We start from the raw sequence: 18502 nt of genomic DNA, 5'->3' as shown, positions 1-18502 counted from the left end.
CTTAATAAAACAGACTATTATTAATCTTAACACCTTCTCAGCCATTATTAAACATCAGGTAGAGTTTTAAATTATGTTTGCATCACATTTATTTTATAGGCATCATATTCTGAGGACCTCTTACTATTGCACAGATCTTAAAACTTATTACAGCATATAATTTGATGTTTATTCAGTTGATTGTGTAATTACATCTCAGCTTTTGTTAAATGTGAATATGTAAGGCAAGAGCATGTGAACAACTTAAATTTCACATCGATCATTTGTTGTACTTTATTTGCCACCACTGAAACTAAGCCATAATTATAATTTGCCTGTGAAAGAAGGTAATTTCACAGTGCATTACCAATCAAAACCTTTCATATTTTATTGTTGGAGTTAACAAACCTTTGTTTTCATCGACAACAGAAAACACCCTGCAAGCATCACTTAACGTAACTTTCTGACATCTAAAATTTTCACCTTCTACGCCTTTATCATCTCATAGCAACACTTAGGTTATAAAACAAGTTGAGATCTTTTTTCTTGGATGAATTGCAAAAAAATAAACATGCTATAAAGCAGGCAGGTTGAGTATATTGAGACCGAATAAATAACACTACCTGAGGCTTTCTATCAGATAAAATACACATTTATTACTTACAATTAACCATTGTCACCAACCAAGTCAATGTAGTTAATTTGTGTCTGAAGCAAGATGGATAAATCAAACAACAACAGAACAGATTCAGTGTTGATCATAGGTATTAGCAGAATACAGTTTTCATTTATCCTACGAGCAGTGTATCTTCATCCATGAACTCATAGTATGGCACCTCTAGGTTGAGTGGAGCAGGACCTTTTCTAATGCGACCAGATGCATCATAATGAGAGCCGTGGCAAGGGCAGTAATAGCCACCATAGTCACCAGCGTTAGCAATGGGCACACAGCCCAGGTGGGTGCACACACCGATGACGACAACCCAGGATGGGTTCTGAACGCGCTCTTTGTCATGCTGGGGGTCCCGAAGCTCAGAGAGATCAACATCGGCCTCAGCTGCAATCTCCTTTTCCGTTCTGTGTCGGACAAACAGGGGCTTTCCTCTCCATTTGAAGGTCATGTTCTTACCCTCAGGGATGTCTGATAGCTTAACTTCAATCTTCGACAGAGCCAACACATCAGCTGAGGCGCTCATGGATGAGATAAATTGTGTGACAACGGTCTTGGCTGTGTAGACTCCAACCACCGCAGTGGAACCTGTGATAAGATAAGAGAAGGCCCGCCGGGCTTCTCCACTCTCTTGCGATGACTTCTTTGGGTCCACAACTTCAGGTCGCCGGTAGTCAGAGAAATCTGGGATCTTGATGTCTGTGTGGGCAAAACGCACTCCAGAGGGAGCTAAAAAATAATCAATAAAATGAAAAGTTAAGACACTGTACAAAAGATAAAGGTTACAAGCTGTAGTGTAATGACAATAAAATGCACAGAATGATATTTGACCATTTCCAGATTATCAGCACCAAGCTAAATTTTGGTTTCATATTTTCAAAATGTTAAAGACAATGTGTTCATTTAATAATGTAAATCTAATATAGAGCTCAAATGCAAACACAGTAACCTTTAAAGACAGTGTTGTCAATGTACATTTCCATAAAAATATATTACATATAATTTCATACTATGGTGTCTTATTGGCCGTATCTTGAAAATAGTTGGCATGTCATATCATTATATAAACATCAAACAACTGATTTAAAAAACAAACAAACTCAATACTGCAAATCTACACAACAGCTTGTTACTGTAGGCCTAACGTTAGCTGGACAGGCTATTATCTAGCAAGCGCTATCAACCTTAGCTAAGCAACATTACTGATATTTAATCATACAAAAAACAGCTCCAGTCCAAACACTTACATTTCCTAAAACTTTAAATCTTAATTTGTGTAAAATGTCTTAAAAAGTCAATATTATGTCTCCACAAAAGCCACAAACTGAAGTGCCATTCAGCAATGGCAAGGACATTAGCAAGCCCCTCTAAGCATTGTGTTAACTGCTAATGTTACAGTTTCGTCCTACAATATAAACGAAATTTGGTTGAATAATAAGAATTTAATACTAATACAGCTTTGTTTTATTAAACTCCTAAAGAGCACCAAACCTCTTCAACATAGCATTTAACACATAATTACAGAGTGTCCTTGAATTAGCTTCCGCTACAAGGCCTGAAATGAGACCGCGACGCTCGATTTAACTCCAGCCCGCTGTGAGACTCACCGTTAATGCTGGCAGACACGGACAGCCCGCCCTTAGCGCTCTGACCGGAAAGCGACTCCCGGCACAGGAAGGGTTTCTTGACATCCATCAAGAGTTTATCGCTTTTCACAACGACGCCCGGTACCAAAGCTTTCAGTGGACCCGCCACAGCATAGTTCGTAGCTTGCAGGTACGGGGAAAGAGTCCCCGAACGGGCAGCGATGGACATCATGTTTCTCAGCTAACGGCGCTACGACCTTCCAAGCTGATCTACCGGTACCTATGGCGCAGGCGCGCAAACTGACGTCAACGTTAGGTCGCAGGCATGACGTCAGATTTGTACAGAATTGTACTACTATTACAAAATCCTGGATTCTGTATCCTGTAAATGTTGATCTTCAAACCAGTTTTTGTAGTGATACAATGTTTATTGGGGATATTAATATAATAAAAAATAAATGCAATAATAAATATATAAGAAATGTTTTAAAAATAAACTATTTACCTTCTTCAACAGTGTTTTGGTCCACCAAATGTAAAAATATTAACTGGAAAAAAGTATGGTCAATAGCAAATAAGTTTTTAAATTAAAGAAGTTTCCTATACAATTTTTACACTGACTGAATTTACCATGTCAAAGAGGTGCTTGAACGTTTCTATGTAAATATGGAAAACTTGTGTGGATTTTGTGGTATTGCCAAAGAATCTGTCATTCATCTTTTTTTTTCTTTTTTTTTTTTTTTGATTGCGTATAGTCAAAAATGTTTTGGGTAGATGTATCAAACTTCATTTCTAGGTTGTTTGGAATATGTATACAAATTGATCTGTATGATGTAGTTTTTTCTTTGTACCAAAAGTAAGATGTGCTTCCTTATACAACTTTTTATTTTATTTGGAAAATATCACATTCATGTGAAAAGATTGACGAAAGCTAAGCCAAATTATGAACATGTTATAAAAGAAATTAAACAATATGGTATAACATTAGACAAAATCAAGAACAAAAGGGCAAGAAAGACCCATGAAGCTTTTTGTTACTTCAAATTGTTGTAACTTGCCACTGGCATTTTTTATTATTTAAAATTTTTATGTTTATTTGATTTGACTCACTTGTTGCGAGTTGTATATTTATCTATAACTCATTGTATAATTTTTGCATTTCTGAAAAAAAGTCTTGGTTAATTATTATTTTTTAAATAATTGTTCGTTCGTGTAGCCTATGTCCGTGTATGACTTGCGTTTAGATATTTTATGAGATTAAAAAAATCACAGGAGGTTGTGAGATCATAGAGATACTATAACTATAACTTTACAATAGTTATCAGAGAAGGCAATTTTTATATTTGTAATTTATTTTTGACTATTAATGTTTATAAAAACTTACAAATGTTAAACATTATGTTTTAAAGAAAATTTTAAATATTAAAAATAAACCAAACATATAAATACATCCAGTACAGTAAGTATATGTCTGGTTTACTGTGTCGTGTTGCCACAGCATCGCCTTTGATCAATGTGATGCAGTTGTCTGTAATGGAGCCTCATCTATTTGAGGCTGCAATTCCTTCTCTGTCAACTGAAAATAAAGTCTATTGACATTTTTAATCTATGACTATGCAGTTTAGCTCGGCCTTCCCGTATTGTATTGGCTGTATCACTCTTAACATTTGGTGCTGCTCTTTCCACAAGCCTGAATATTCGTTTCAGTAAAGAGGTGCAAACGGCACCTAGAGGACCCGGGAGAATGACTTTGCTCTGCCATTCACTCATCTTAAATGAGACAGCAATAAAACCTGACTCCTTTTAATGGCTCTGAAAAACAGCCATTAAGTTATTTTAAAAACCTGCTGTAATAACCCACTGTAAGTATTTGATGTCCAATGTAATTCTTCTTCTTCTTCTTATTCCTCTTCACTCCGAGCGGAGCATAGGGCTTCTACGGTCTGCCTCCAGACAATACGGTCTAGGCTCTTCCTCTTGGCTTCTTTCCAGGTGATGTTGATTTTCTGGAGTTCGTCTCTGGTGGTTCTTCGCCATGAGTCTTTTGGCCTTCCTCTGCGTCTCGTACCTTGGGGGTTCCAATCAAGTGCATGTCTTGTAATGTTTGACTCTGATTTTCTCAATGTATGTCCAATCCATTTCCATTTTCTTCTTTTGATGCTTGTTTCCAGTTCTTCCTGTTCTGTTTTTCTCCACAGTTCTTTATTGGTAATTTTCTTTGGCCACCAGATGCCACATAGATGTCTTAGCTTCTTGTTGATGAATGGTTGTAGTTTGGCCAAAACACCCTTGTTTATTTTCCATGTTTCGCATCCATACAGAAGGATGGTTTTAACACTGGAATTAAAAGTCCGTATCTTTGTTTTCAGGGAAATGGCTCTAGATCTCCAGACTTTATTTAGGGTGGAAAATATTTGTTGTGCATTTCTCTTCCTGGCTTTTACATCATCTTCTGTTCCTCCGGATTTTGAAACTATGCTACCAAGGTACCTAAACTGGTCTACTCTCTCAATGGTCTCTTCTCCACATTTGATCACATCAGTATTTGCAGGTGTCTTAACTCTCATTTCCTTGGTTTTGTCCACATTTATTTTAAGACCCACTCTCTCTGCATTTCTCTTCAAGGTGTTTACTTTCAGTCTCATATGTGCTACTTTGTGGCTTAGTAAGCACAGGTCATCTGCAAATTCTATGTCCTCCAGCTGTCTGGTTAGTGTCCACTGGATTCCAGTCTTCTCGCTTCCGTAGGACTTGCGTGTGACCCAGTCCAGCAGGACGAGAAACAGCAGAGGGCTTAAAAGGCAGCCTTGTTTTACTCCAGTCTTGACCTCAAATCCTTGTGTTGTTATTCCATCATGTATGACACTGGCTTCAAAACCATCATACATCACATCATACGTCCAATGTAATTACTGCGCATATATTTTCTGTACAATTAAATACTCTTGCATACTTAAGTTATAAAGTTATGGAAAACCACACAATACAATGACACGCTGCTGCAGTTTGTATATATCGCAGGCTTGCATAAGTGGGCCTTAATATGTTCCTCCACTAAGGCCTGCAAGCTAAACCTGTTTCTGTCTTTTAGTTGTTATGGAAAGAGAGTTGAATCTCTAAGAGATGTAATCCCAGAGGAGAGGAGAGGAAAGCTGCATTCAGAGCCAGTTTAACAGAGACATATTGTATTAAGTCTCCTGTATCCTGATGCTGCTTCTGCACTGTTAACAGCACATTAAAAGCTGACAGGGGACCACTGACCCTGTTGCATCAGACCTGACAATCCACTGATGTATTCTTCGAGCACAGCTGGACACTGGCTCTTTGAGATGAGGATTATGTCACAAGCATTTTACAACAAATGCCATATCTGGTCAGTGCCAGTGTGAGCACACACACACTCTCTGTGCGAGTTTCCAATGGTGCTGTCCCTGCCAAAGCAATTAAGCCGCCTGTCTCTTTAGATTCCAAGTGATGTGAGGATTTCCAGTTTTGAACTTCCACTTCAAAAGCACTTTCAATGCCCTCATGAGGATACATGAGGATAAGGCTTCCTCCACAAAACTGTTACAAGGATGGACAGAATGACCCCCTGAGCTTCACTGACACTTTGGAGACAAATGAAATTGTAAATCAGGTCAATGCTGCTTTAAGTATTTGTTATGCATATATTTTAAGCCTTCCCTGTGTGATCTATTGATTTTCTCTTTCCAACATTCTCAGAGCTAATGCAGGCTTTTCATTTATTACTGTGTAACCTTTGCATTTAAAATGCTGAATAATATCTCGAAGAAGTAAATGTATTTAATTCAATCTGCTTTTTTAGTATTTATTAATAGTATAGAATGGGAAAGTTATTGCATTTGGTCATGAACGGGTGGACTGATACAGTATGACATGTTTGATTGGTTCATAGATGATAAAAAGGAGACACCCTCTTGGACCACTGAGATCACAGATCTGTCTTTCATCCAAGGTCTGTAATAGCCATAGACTGTAAAAAAATATGAATGTAGTTTCCGTGACGTCACCCATTGGTTTGTGAAGATCGTTTTTGAAGCTTAAAGTAGGCGTTGCCTGCCGTCACCACCTTGTCCGCGCGTCTCCGCGAATCACTTGCGAATAACCGAAAATGGGTAAGAGGAGGTACATGGGTGAAGGCGGTGGTGATGGAGCAGTGGATAAGACACATGCCTTTGCTGTGAGAGACCCGGGTTCGAATCCACTGTAACGCATCATTGTGTCCCTGAGCAAGACGCTTAACCCCTAGTTCCTCCAGAGGCGTGTGACCTTTGACATATTTAGCAATTGTAAGTTGCTTTGGATAAAAGGGTCAGCTAAATGAATAAATGTGAAGCTGATTGCTCAAACCACGCCCACGTAGCTTGATTCTCATGACAGCAGTAGCAGTTCACCCCTCACTCAAGTGGCCACGCCCTTAATTATGCAGAAGTTTAACACTGTAAAAGCAAATAGTAATCCTTACTATAAAAATGCTAGTATGTTTACTTGTTTTTAACCAAACTGTTGAGTTTACTTAAAGCGGTTAATTGTTCTTTAAATGTTACACTACAAAGTTCACATAACTAATGCAATTTAAGTAAACTTACTCAAAATATCCAAGACGTTCTATTGAGCATGCGCATTTGAGCACATTTCCCCTCCCCCACACCTGGACGTAGCACATGGAGTGACTCATGAGGAAGATTCTCAAAGGAAGTTTTAACATTACCCTCTGCAACTTTAAGGTAATTAACACAACATTTTCTATTTTTCTTGTTTGCTTGTCCTTATTGTCGACACATTTTCCACAATTATATGCATGCATGCTGTTTTGACGAGTTTATTACGATGTTAGGCCTAAGTTACATTTAACATTACCGGGTCAATTGGTGCAAAAATACAACCAATTTGAACAAATCTTTACTTAAATTAAATGTAAAGGGGTAAAAAAAAACAAATGTATAATTAAACTAAGTATATATTACAAGATAGTCTGCTCATGTTTGCAATAAAGATTGTTTTTGCAACGTTATACATTAAACCAATCACACGTGCGATGTCCAAACAGATGCGCTTTGAATGCTTCATCAGTGTTGTAGAGAAACGCGAGGTTTTCATGAAACAAACGTGCATATTTGATATAATAAAGCAATGAGCCAAAATAAGCAGTCTTTTACAGTAATTTAAGAACTGCCATGCAAGACTAAGTCCTATATACTTGAATGGGGAAAACCGATATCTCTAAAATCGCGTGCTGATATCACAATTAACGTAACACAACACATTTCAGACCAACAATTAAAGCCTGACATTAACTGTACCATAATATTTGTATAAACGGCTTTTTTCTAGTTTGTTATACTGAGCATGCGCAAAGATTGGCAATCGCCTCGCTACTCTCTATATAAAGCCCCTTCCCAGAGAAGCGTCAGCATTTATAGATTAGCCTTATTGTGCTTTATTATTTCTTTTCTGAAACTTTGATTTCGTTTACTGGGAAAGGATTGATCAAATAAACGGAGCAATGGTGCGTAGTTCTTCATTAACAGTTGTGTGTGTGTGCGCGCGCAACATTACGGCTGCCAAGCAACAACACAGACGCAGTAAAAGGCATGCCAAATCGACGTCACCCTAAATGCGCCGGTTTGACGCGTTCATGCAATGTTTTGAGGGAGACGCTAATTTTACTCGTTTATCCTCGGTCGAGGACAACGCGGAAAAAAGAAGATAATAGATGCAAACAGGTAAACCCATTGTAAAAAAAAACCATATGTAACTAGTTGTCTTAAAGGTTTAAAGGTATACTGCTTTATTTTTTCATGCATTGTTTACCATGCATTTCTCCTCCACACACACACACACAGAGAGAGAGGGAGAGAGGGGGCTTTATTTATTAATATAAGTAAAATTGTGTATTGCTTGTTATTTTACGTTTATTGTATATAAACTAATCTTGACAGATTTGCATTTATTTATCTTTAAATAAGGTAGTTAGTTAATGATAATGTAAAATGTTTTTGTTAGGCCATAGCATGAACACAAAGTTATTATGCCAACTTATGACTAAGGTTTTAAAGTAATACTTAATTTTCTTTTTACCCTATTGGCCATATGCATATCCGAAGTGGCCAACACTGTTTTAAAAAAGTAGTATACTTCTTCTAATTTTGACGAATGGAATAATGAATCTTCATTTGTCTTTCTTTAGATAACCTGCTGATTTCCTTCTGCCATGCAGTGGAAATGTAAGTTTTGCACTTTTACATCTGAAAAGAGAGCACAACTTCTTAAGCACTATCGCATAAATCATGGAACATATTCCCGCATTGCTCCGATACCATGTCTCCATTCAGACTGTCCATGTACCTTTAAGTCATTTAATGCATTGAAAGTACATTTATCAAAAATCCATTCTCAACAAAGTATTGTGAAATCTAGTACTGTTCCAGTATGTTACAAGTGTCATGTTTGTGACTTTACTGAGCCATGCAATGAGTCAGATTATTTTGGCCATTTGCGTTCTCATTTGAGGAACAATGAAAAAGTTCAGTGTCCTTTCAAAGACTGTGTTTTTGAAACAAATGTGTACTCCACATTTAACGCCCATAAAAGTAAGGCACATCACCACAACCGCCCCGGCCCTGAGCATTTTAAATTGGGAATTATATCAAGTACTCAGGATAGTCACACAGAGGAAAATCCAGCTCAACCTCCAATTGACAGCATAGACAGTGAAGATGAGTGTAATTTGCCAGAGGAACAAGACAATTTGGATGATACAAGGCAAAAGCTTGAACACAATTTGGCTTCACTGTTTCTCAAAATGCAGACAATCTTGCATATTTCAGATAGCGCAACACAAGAAATTATCCAACAGCTTAATCAAATTTATTTGCTGTCTGAATCGCTGTTAAGTAGCACAATACAGCAGATTATTGTTAAGCACTGTGGTGAGGCAAACAGCTCAGTTGTAAAAGAGCTTGTCAGGGCAGTCACAGACAGCAATGTGATGTTACAGTGTACAAAAGAAGGAGGTCCTCTTTCCACAACCAACAGGAGAACATCATATTTCTTGAGAGAATTTCCAGTTGTCATGCCTGTTGAGTACAAAATTGATGGAGATGATCAGTGTTATGTCTATATCCCAGTTATTGAAATGTTGCAGAAGTTGCTGAAAAAAACAGATGTTCTTGACAAGGTGCTAGGTTCAGGTGAGACCTCAGGGAGATACAGCAGTTACAGGGATGGCACACATTATAGGAATAATTCATTTTTTGCAGAAAAAGATTACAAAATATGTCTTAACCTATACATAGATGATTTCGAAGTGGCCAATCCACTCGGAACATCACGAAAAAAGCACAAATTGTGTGCTGTCTACTGGGTTCTTGCAAACCTGCCTGCAAAAAATGTGTCATCTTTGCATACCATTCAGCTAGCTCTTCTTTGTAAAACAAATGTAGTTAGGCAGCATGGCTACTCGAAAATACTTCATCCACTACTTGAAGACCTGAAATGTCTTGAACAGCAAGGAGTATTTGTTGAGCAGTTGGGATCATGTGTAAGGGGATCTGTTCTTCATGTCCTGGCAGATAATCTGGGTGCCCATTCACTAGCAGGTTTTCAGGAGAGCTTTAGAGTGAATCATCCATGTAGATTTTGCCTTGCCACAAGGGAGGACATTAATATGAAGGAAGTTAGGTCAGGCTTGTTTGAAATGAGAACAAAAGAAAAACACCAACAACATGTCCAAGATGTTCTGCAGGACAGTACTTTGGTGGTACAGTATGGTGTAAAGAGAAGCTGTCCCTTGAGTGACAATTTGAAACACTTTCATGCCATTGGGGGTTTCCCCCCAGATCTGTTGCATGATCTTTTGGAGGGTGTCGTTCCTGTAGAGATGGCATTGTGTTTACGGAAATTAATTGGCAAACGTTACTTTACCCTTGAGTCCTTAAACAGTGCCATTAAACAATTTCCATACAAGTTTTCAGACAGGACTGATCAGCCACAGCCTATTCCACAATCATACACAAAAAAAACAACAATCGGGGGAAATGGCCATGAGAATTTGACCCTATTGAGACTCCTTCCACTTTTGATAGGCCATACCATAGCAGAGAATGACCATACCTGGGAGATTTTGATGTTGTTGAAAGATATTGTGGAGTTGAGTTTGTCTATCAAATTTGCTGATGACACTGTGGAGTTTTTGAATTGCAAGATCTCAGAACACAGAGCTTTGCTTCAAGAAGTTTTCCCAGACTTTGTTCTGCGTCCGAAGCATCACTACATAGAGCATTATCCTCAGTTAATCAGAATGTATGGACCACTGAGAAATCTTTGGACAATGAGATTCGAGGGCAAACATAAGTTCTTTAAGAAAGTGATCCGTGATGCACAAAACTTCAAAAATGTCCCCCTAATGCTGGCTAAGAAGCATCAAATGACAATGGCCTATCACATGGATGCAGGGGTTTTTTTCAAGCCAGGAATACAAATGGATAGGGTCTGTAGTTCACTTGTAACAGGCTTTCCTGACAATGTGCAGGAATATCTGCATCTAAGGAGCCCTAATTGCAGTACAGTGCTAGTTTCATCCAGTGTTACCATTGATGGTATTAAGTATTGCCCAGACATGGTGGTTTCAGTTGGATCTTGTTCAGGTTTGCCAGAATTCATGCAGATTAAACAAATCTTGGCAATCAACACTGACATAATGTTCCTCTGTAAACCCCAGACTGCGTGGTACATTGAGCATTTGCGCTCTTATGAATTGTGTAGTTTGCATTCACTGCAAGTAATTCTGCCTTCTGAACTAAATGACCCTTTCCCTTTGGCAGCCTATAATATCCGAGGCCAGTTCTTTGTCACATTGAAGCATCACATCTGCTGCTAAGTGACCTTATTGTATTTTATTTTATTTTATTATCGTTTGTGTTGTTGACTTATTTTTCTTTTTATTTTAGAATTTCAGCCAGCCATGTCAATGATGTTTCGCGTTATTGTGCACGACAGTGACATCCGAAAGGTTGTGATTTCAGAAAAACCAGCTGATGTTGAAGCCTTGAAACGTGTGCTTCAAGAGAAGTTGCAAGACACATATTCTTTCAATGTCCAATTTGAAGACCCTGACTTTAATCATGCATTATGCAACCTAAGTGATATTAATGATTTGCCAGATAAGGCCACATTGAAAATAATTCCTCTATCAACTTCTCCCTCCTCAAGTCAGGCCGACACTGTACTTCTCTCAGGTTCGGATACATCAGAGCAGTTGTCTGCTGAACGCCAGAGTGAGTGGCCAGAGGATTTTGAAATCCCTAAATTTTCTGTTAATGTTGAGTATCGTCTCCGTCAGGGAAACCTTGCTTTTATGAAAGATGGTACAAGTCTTGATGTTGGAAGAGACATTAAACATGACATATTGGAATCACTTGCGGGTGCCATGTACACTTTTAAGGCATATCCATCAGATGAAAACTTTGCTCAAGTTGCTACCGCTCTTATCAGAGCACACCCCTGCTTGACTGAACCGGGTTCTTCAACAGGATCAGCTGGATGGAAAAACAGCCTGAAATTTAAAATGGCCAACTACAGAACAAAACTGCGTAAATGTGGCTGTAGTGATGTTGCTGTTGAGGGAAAGAGAGGTGCAGAAGCAGGCAGTGCTTTTAGGAGAAGCATTAAAAAACCTAGACGATTTGAAGTAAATTTTTTGCCAAATTTTCCTAACGGGGAGAATGAAGACAGTCAAGAATGCCTGAGAAAAGAACTTGTAGAAGAAATGAAAAAGAAGAGTCGAGACATGAGCCTCATTGGCCAAAAGATGGACAGTACATTTGCCCTGAGACGGAAGGAAATCATTCACTCTGAACCTCCTGTTTCTGAGATCTTGGAAAAATGGCCAGCACTTTTCACAGAAAGCCAGGTTTGTTTTCTTTTCCTCTTCACAACCTAAAGTGCTTTTTATTAATTTTATTCTTTTTAAGTAATTAACCATTCTGTGCTTGTGCTTAGATCTTTGCAGAATTCAATCGTATATCTGGCAAGAATCTGCGATCTGAATTCTATGCAGCACTGGACAAACACTCTGCACGTTTCCTTGAAATTTTCCGGAAGAAAGGGGGAACTCAAGGACGAACACTTGATGAAATTTTACGTCAGGTTGATTTAAAGGTACTCCTTTATTTTGTTAAATGTTGTTATTGTTAAACCATGAAATGAGTTTTACCCTCTTACCCTATTTTCTGTTTGTTTTTTTTTAGTCATCTGATGTATCTTGTGTGCGTACAGCTGTACTTTATGGACTTCCAGTTCTCCTGGGGGATGACTCGGATGAGTTTTTCAAGACGTGCTTTGTAAGTAATGTTGGTGTTTCTGCTTTAAGTTTTGTTTCATGATTGTATGGATCAGGTTATGAGAAGGAGTATACAGTAGACAGACTAAAGCCCGGTATACACTGCACGATTATTGGCTGTCCCAGACGAAAGATTGCCATCGTGAAACAATCGTCGCGATTTCTGTGATCGTGGCTCTCCATCGGTGGTCCTATGTTGTACAATGAGAGAGGTTCAAAGACGGCCATTTTCCCAGTCTTGCGTCCAAAGATAGCCTACAATAGTTTTCTGACAGTGTCAGAAATTCGGCATGATCACCGCACAGTACGACCTGCGCGCCGGTATTTGTTTACCATGACCGCATGCTGGTGACGTTGCGCCACGTATGACGCTGCCACCGAAGCTTCCGTGTCATCATCGTATAGTCTACATGCCTCTCGTAGCCGAGTTTAAACGATACATGGCACACAGTGTGATAAGGTAATGATCTTATAAGAGGACAAAAATCGTGCAGTGTATTCCGGGCTTAAGGGGCCAATCACACCAAACGCGTTTATGGCAGTTGCAGGCACCTTTTTTAAATGATATTCTATGGGCAGGGAGCATGTGCGCGCTGTTTATGCGTTTATATGGATGTAATATGGCAATTCATAAAAGAAGAGCTAACGCTCCTAAAATCTATATGTGAACATTAGTTCAAATACAGTAAAGTAGCATTACTAACTCTTGGGTTGTTCAAACCTCTACATTTTCTTTGTTTATTGGAAACAAAACAAAATTAATTTTTTGGCAGTGTATGGTACCTATATCTTTAGCTTCCAAAAACACGAGTTATTTAATAATTCTTTGTAAACAAAGAAAGTCATAGGGGTTCTAAGTAGAGCTGCACAATAAATCCTATGCGATATTACTATCCTCAGTAAAGCCGGTTCTTGATTAGTAAATTGCTATCACCTGCTTTTAGATGGAGCTGCATGTACCACACAAAGCTGTAGTTCACTGACAAGCTGGGCCATATCGCATACATATTGCAGGCATAATATAGGCATAATAATTAATGCGAAATTGCCCCGATTGTCAATGATCTACGGCTTTGTGTAGTAAATGCCGCTCCATCTGAAAGCAGGTGTTGCCAATTTACTACTAATCAAGGAACCAGCTTTAGGCTATGTTTACATGTGGGCGGCTATTTTCATAAACGGACATTTCAGCCTCTCCAGTTTCAAAAATAATATCAGTCATGTCAGTTTTCAGAAAAGTGTTTATTTACACGTACCCGTGCATATATGCTGTCAAGAGAAGCTCAAGCCCACGTAAGCCAATCACCGGAAGTGCTGGTGGTGACGCGAAGTGGTTCTTCATGTTGGAGGGAGGAGTTGTTGCAGTAGGTGATAGGTGACGTCAAAGTACAGCGAGATCGAGTTGAGGAATCACACGTAGAGGTCTAATTTCTAATCGCTCTCGCAGTACTTTGACATCATCCGTCTGTCGGTTTTTGCAGCGCCGCATGAAGTAAAACACGCGTAAAATTGCTGACCTCCGAGCACTCGTCTCTGCTCCTCGACATAATGGAGCAGCTGTATTTGCAAATACAAACACACGAAACGAGTTTGCACGAACATAAATGTGATCTTGGAAGCGTTCAGAGTAGCAGTCACATGTAAACATAGGTCGCACTTCTGACGTAGGTGTGACCTCTGGCGCATACTCCGTGACGTTGCTTGCCTAAACATCCGTTTGTCTCAGTTTATATGCAACCTTGCAACCGAAGATTTTCAAGATCTCCACTCTGGCCAGAGTTTTTAGAAACAATCGGTTTCAGAGGCGAGTTCTCGGTTTGCGTGTAAACGAGGGGCACAAATGAAGGTTAATCTCTCAGTTTTTAAAAATAGCCATGTACGTGTAAACAGGGCCTCACTGAGGAGATGGGCATGACAATCACATGCGATTTTCCGTGCAGCACTAGTTCTAAGTGATAGAGAATTAGTAAATGATGAATATATTTTAATAATTATATCAGAACTATTAATTCTCTTTAGTTCTGTGAGATTAATAATTAGGAAGAATGCAAAAGAAGTCCTTCTGAAAGATATTTTGTAACTTGCACGATTTATTTTATTGATGTCTTTGGCAATCATGTTTGCCATGAAGCTTGATTACACTTTCTTGTGCATCTTACCAACACAGTGCACTGTGGTGAACAAAATACTTCAAGCTGAAGGAAGAGATTTGCATTTTTTAAACAGCTTTTGGCCACTCTTTATAGACGGTTTCATCGGACGCACGTGTGGTGACGTGATACGCGTCTGGTCCGAACTTTACTTCCAGTTTCAGTTTTTTTTAATGGTCTGACTAGTTGCTAAACTGAATTCTTGAACAAATACCTCGTCGAAAATAACAAATGTTTTGGTTTCCTATGTAATCTACGTGTTGTTTATTTTGCTTATTATATAAATAAACTACATTTAAAGGACTTTGTTGTTATTTATTCTTACCGAAGTTTATCAGAAGTTACGCGTTGACCACGAAAGCCGCTAGTTTATGTTGTCACCTCTGAAACGTCTATATTTTGCTGAATATGAATTCTATACAATCAATGTTTTAGGTTAGAAAGACATTCATTCTTATTATTTTCTCTCTTTAGGATTCTGATGTAGATGCAGACTTCAGCCAAATTGATGTTGGCCTGCTTACAGTTCTACCTGAAGACATGCCTGCCAGAACTCCACATGCACTCAACGTTAACGCAATGAGGGAAATCATTCTGGAGGGAAAATTTGTCATGGACGATGTCCGAAGCTTGCCACATGCTGTATGTCTCCTTTTTGCTTTAATCTATGCTCTAAATTTAGACTACCCAAAGACAATGAGGAATACATTTGGGCTTAATATAATTTAAATGGATGAGTTACAAAAAAATTCAGCCCCCCCCTCACAGTTGTCATGAAGGGCAAATTTAGCTATATAGACCAAAAACACTTTTTGTACCAGGGTGTAAACATATTTATTTCTGCTCTAAAGATGGCAATATTAACATGGGGGTCTAAGGGAATTGACACCCTTTTGGAGCCAGCCTCAAGCGGCCAGTCGATGAATTGCAGTTTAAGTCACTTCCATATTGCCTTCATCAGAGAGATCGGAAGATTGCCCCTCGGTAATAACTGGAGAGCTACACTTTTAAAATGAAGGTGCTTAAAGCAGAGGTCCACCCTAAAACAACATTATGCTCCAACACTATATTTCATCACATACATGTAGTTGGTTGTGCTGCATGTGACTACATATTCTGAACGTTCTAAATAGGGGCGGGTCTTGAGGCGAGATGATTGACAGTAGATGATAATGTTCTTTGATTGACAGCTGCACAGGATGAACTAACGTTAGCTTGCTTTGCTCGTGTTCATAACTTTCTAGGTAGTATGTTTACTGTAGTTACACAAAACAAGCAACAACTAAGCCAAATTATGTTTTAGATACCTGAGTCCGCGGAAAAAACTGGGCTGAAAACAGTACTTGAAATCCTCCTGACGAAAGTGCTGGCTGCATATTCAAATTTTCGAGTAATCTGTTAGTGGTGTGTCAACTGAGGGTCGCATTGATGTAAACAATAAAAACTCCCGGTGGCCTGAATTTGTTGTCCTTACATCCACATACTGCACAGGTTCTAGTCATCTTTTATCGAGGGTTTTGGTGATTTCCCCTTCAGAGACTGTAAAAGCAAAGTTACTGTTTGGTTGGGTTCGTCTGCTGGCTAACTTCAAGATGACTTGAGTTGATTTGAGAGCAGGTTGAGCGGTAAAAGAAGCGGTGCCGCAAGAATCGACAGCCGGATGACGTCAAAGTACCACGAGAGGAGTTTGCTTTTACATCTTTCTCGCAGAACTTTGCGTTATCCGGCTGCCGGTTCTTGTGGTGCCGCATGAAGTAGAACAAGCTTGAAGGCTGCATCGATCAGGTGAAGCTAATGACTCAGTTTCACGCAGTGCATTCTGGTTAATTGAGTTCATCAAAGACGTTACGAAAATTCGCTTCAACACACTATCAATCTAATTTATCGAAATCAGGCAAATTTCTTGTTTTTCTCATGTAAAATGCAAAATGATAATAAATTACCCCTGATAACAGGCTAAAATGTCTAGGGTTCAATTCCGATTTAAGGCTCTTCACAGCGATGACATGGAATTTTTGGTTCAAGGAACTGTTCAGTTAAAGGTTCTTTAAAGAACCATTTCTTATTTTTATCATCTGAAGAACCCCCTTTTCATCACAAAGAACCTTATAGGTTCTTCAGAAATACAAGATTTTTTACCATCATCTTTAGCATTATGACACACCTTTATTTTTAAGATCGTTTATCTTACCTTTCATATTTCCCAGTTAAAAGAATGTCTGTGAATGGTGCAGTTACAGCATCTACCAGGAGGAGCTTTTTGCAGTTGCTGAAGCCACACGTTAATTGTATCCATAATTATTAATTGTATATATAAAAAAAAACTACTTAAATGTCCTAATATAACTAAGGCCTAGTCCTGGTTTAATCTAAACCCTGTCCATGAAACTCTCCCGAAATGTCAAAAAGGCCTGCATTTGTTGAAATTGTGATCATATACAAAGCTTCAGAAAAAAATCTGACTTTGTGCAAGTTGCAAAAACATCAACATCCATGTCTTTACCTTATCGGTTACAATTATAGGAGGAGACACACTGAGTTTGTATTATCACAAAGTAATCTCATCTCCTATCTACTTTATTATACTGTAAAGAGATTACACTTTTGGAAAAGAATGTGAACACAGCAGTGACATGACCGTGGACACTGTAGATAATACATAAATGCATGAGGAAACTGTGTACATAACATTTCACAGCACAAAGAAAATAAAAGCAAATTATATCTTTAGGCTTATTGAACATGCTGACAAAAACGCACCAAATTTTTTTTACTTTTAAATAGGCATCTGCTTCCATTAAGATGCAGGTCTTGTCTGGGTCCCAAATTGTGCTTAAGGGCAATAATGTCCATCTCTCTCTTCAATAGCACACCACCAATAACACATTAACATCCTATTAACTGCGACTTAAAAGTGGCTTTGTAATTGATAAGGAGGTTGGGTGGGAGGACTGAGAGTGACAGAGACGTGGCAGTAACCAGATGGAATGTTATTATCTAAATGGAAATCTGAAGAGTCTACTGTTCATTGCTTTAAAGGGGCAAAAAAGGCAGGGATAAAACTGCTAAGTTATGGTCAAACTAATTGTTATGTTTTTGATCTAAATTTAGATTATACACTCTTTGGCCCTTTTTGTTAACATAATTTGCTAAATAATGGGTGGATAAAATGAATTTAATGACAATTATGTTTCACCACAGAAACATGCAGCTCTATTACATTATCCAAAAACATGGTTTTATAATTAAAAGTTTATATACAAAAGATTCAGTGTTGCTCAAAGGCAATGCTTCTCCATGAATAATGTGTAATAATTACTTAAAATCATACAACCATATCTAATGTTTAGTTATTTTAAATCCAGGTGGGTTACTGCTTGTTTAAGGAATTATCAGGTGCTGATTTATTAGACATTTCACTGTGGCTGCTGGTCACGTCTGATACTTTCTTCCCGGTGTTGATTGGTCACCCGTGCTGACAATGTCATCAGATGCTCCAGGGAAGGAGAAAGCATACAGAAAGCCAGATAGTGTCATCCCTGGCATTCAACAATTTTGCACCGAGCTTGGTTCAGATGTCACAGTCTGATAAGCTGTCATTTATGCCAGCACTTCTAACTTCTAACCTGCTCGCTCTGCAGTGTGCTCTGGATGTCTTGAGCAGTGTGGTGATGGGACACGGCAGTGGTGCCTGTGGGACTTCCAGCAAGTGAAGGGAAGCTGATGGCCTTATCTTAAGACAAAGGTTTCTGTC

The 18502-nt window shown here is 38.7% G+C and overlaps 2 protein-coding genes across 2 annotated transcripts; one reads left to right on the top strand and one right to left on the bottom strand.

The window, feature by feature from the left end:
* Nucleotides 1–342: 342 nt before the first annotated feature.
* uqcrfs1 (ubiquinol-cytochrome c reductase, Rieske iron-sulfur polypeptide 1) lies at nt 343–2529 on the bottom strand. The gene is made up of 2 exons (XM_055208099.2): nt 2257–2529; nt 343–1378 (listed from the first exon to the last, which is right to left on the bottom strand). Exons 1-2 carry the CDS (start codon nt 2465–2467, stop codon nt 768–770), a joined length of 822 nt encoding a protein of 273 aa, XP_055064074.1. The 5' UTR covers nt 2468–2529; the 3' UTR covers nt 343–767.
* Nucleotides 2530–8014: 5485 nt separating this feature from the next.
* Nucleotides 8015–15477, top strand: LOC129443095 (sterile alpha motif domain-containing protein 3-like). The gene is made up of 5 exons (XM_055203489.2): nt 8015–8483; nt 11208–12169; nt 12259–12417; nt 12507–12599; nt 15223–15477. The coding sequence occupies exons 2-5, from the start codon at nt 11222–11224 to the stop codon at nt 15475–15477; spliced, it is 1455 nt and encodes a 484-aa protein (XP_055059464.2). The 5' UTR covers nt 8015–8483; nt 11208–11221.
* Nucleotides 15478–18502: the final 3025 nt, after the last annotated feature.

The sequence above is a fragment of the Misgurnus anguillicaudatus genome, chromosome 21 (genome assembly GCF_027580225.2).
Source record: "Misgurnus anguillicaudatus chromosome 21, ASM2758022v2, whole genome shotgun sequence".
Taxonomy (NCBI): Eukaryota; Metazoa; Chordata; class Actinopteri; order Cypriniformes; family Cobitidae; genus Misgurnus; species Misgurnus anguillicaudatus.
This window is presented reverse-complemented; position numbering and strand designations above follow the sequence as displayed.

What these genes read in the sequence shown, in the direction of transcription:
- LOC129443095 (XM_055203489.2), top strand. Translation starts at nt 11,222, where the DNA reads ATGTCAATGATGTTTCGCGTTATTGTGCACGACAGTGACATCCGAAAG. An exon ending in TACGTCAGGTTGATTTAAAG is followed by an intron (nt 12,418 to 12,506) that starts GTACTCCTTTAT and finishes GTTTTTTTTTAG; the next exon opens with TCATCTGATGTATCTTGTGT. An exon ending in AGTTTTTCAAGACGTGCTTT is followed by an intron (nt 12,600 to 15,222) that starts GTAAGTAATGTT and finishes TTCTCTCTTTAG; the next exon opens with GATTCTGATGTAGATGCAGA.
- uqcrfs1 (XM_055208099.2), bottom strand. Translation starts at nt 2,467, where the DNA reads ATGATGTCCATCGCTGCCCGTTCGGGGACTCTTTCCCCGTACCTGCAA. An exon ending in CGTGTCTGCCAGCATTAACG is followed by an intron (nt 1,379 to 2,256) that starts GTGAGTCTCACA and finishes ATTATTTTTTAG; the next exon opens with CTCCCTCTGGAGTGCGTTTT.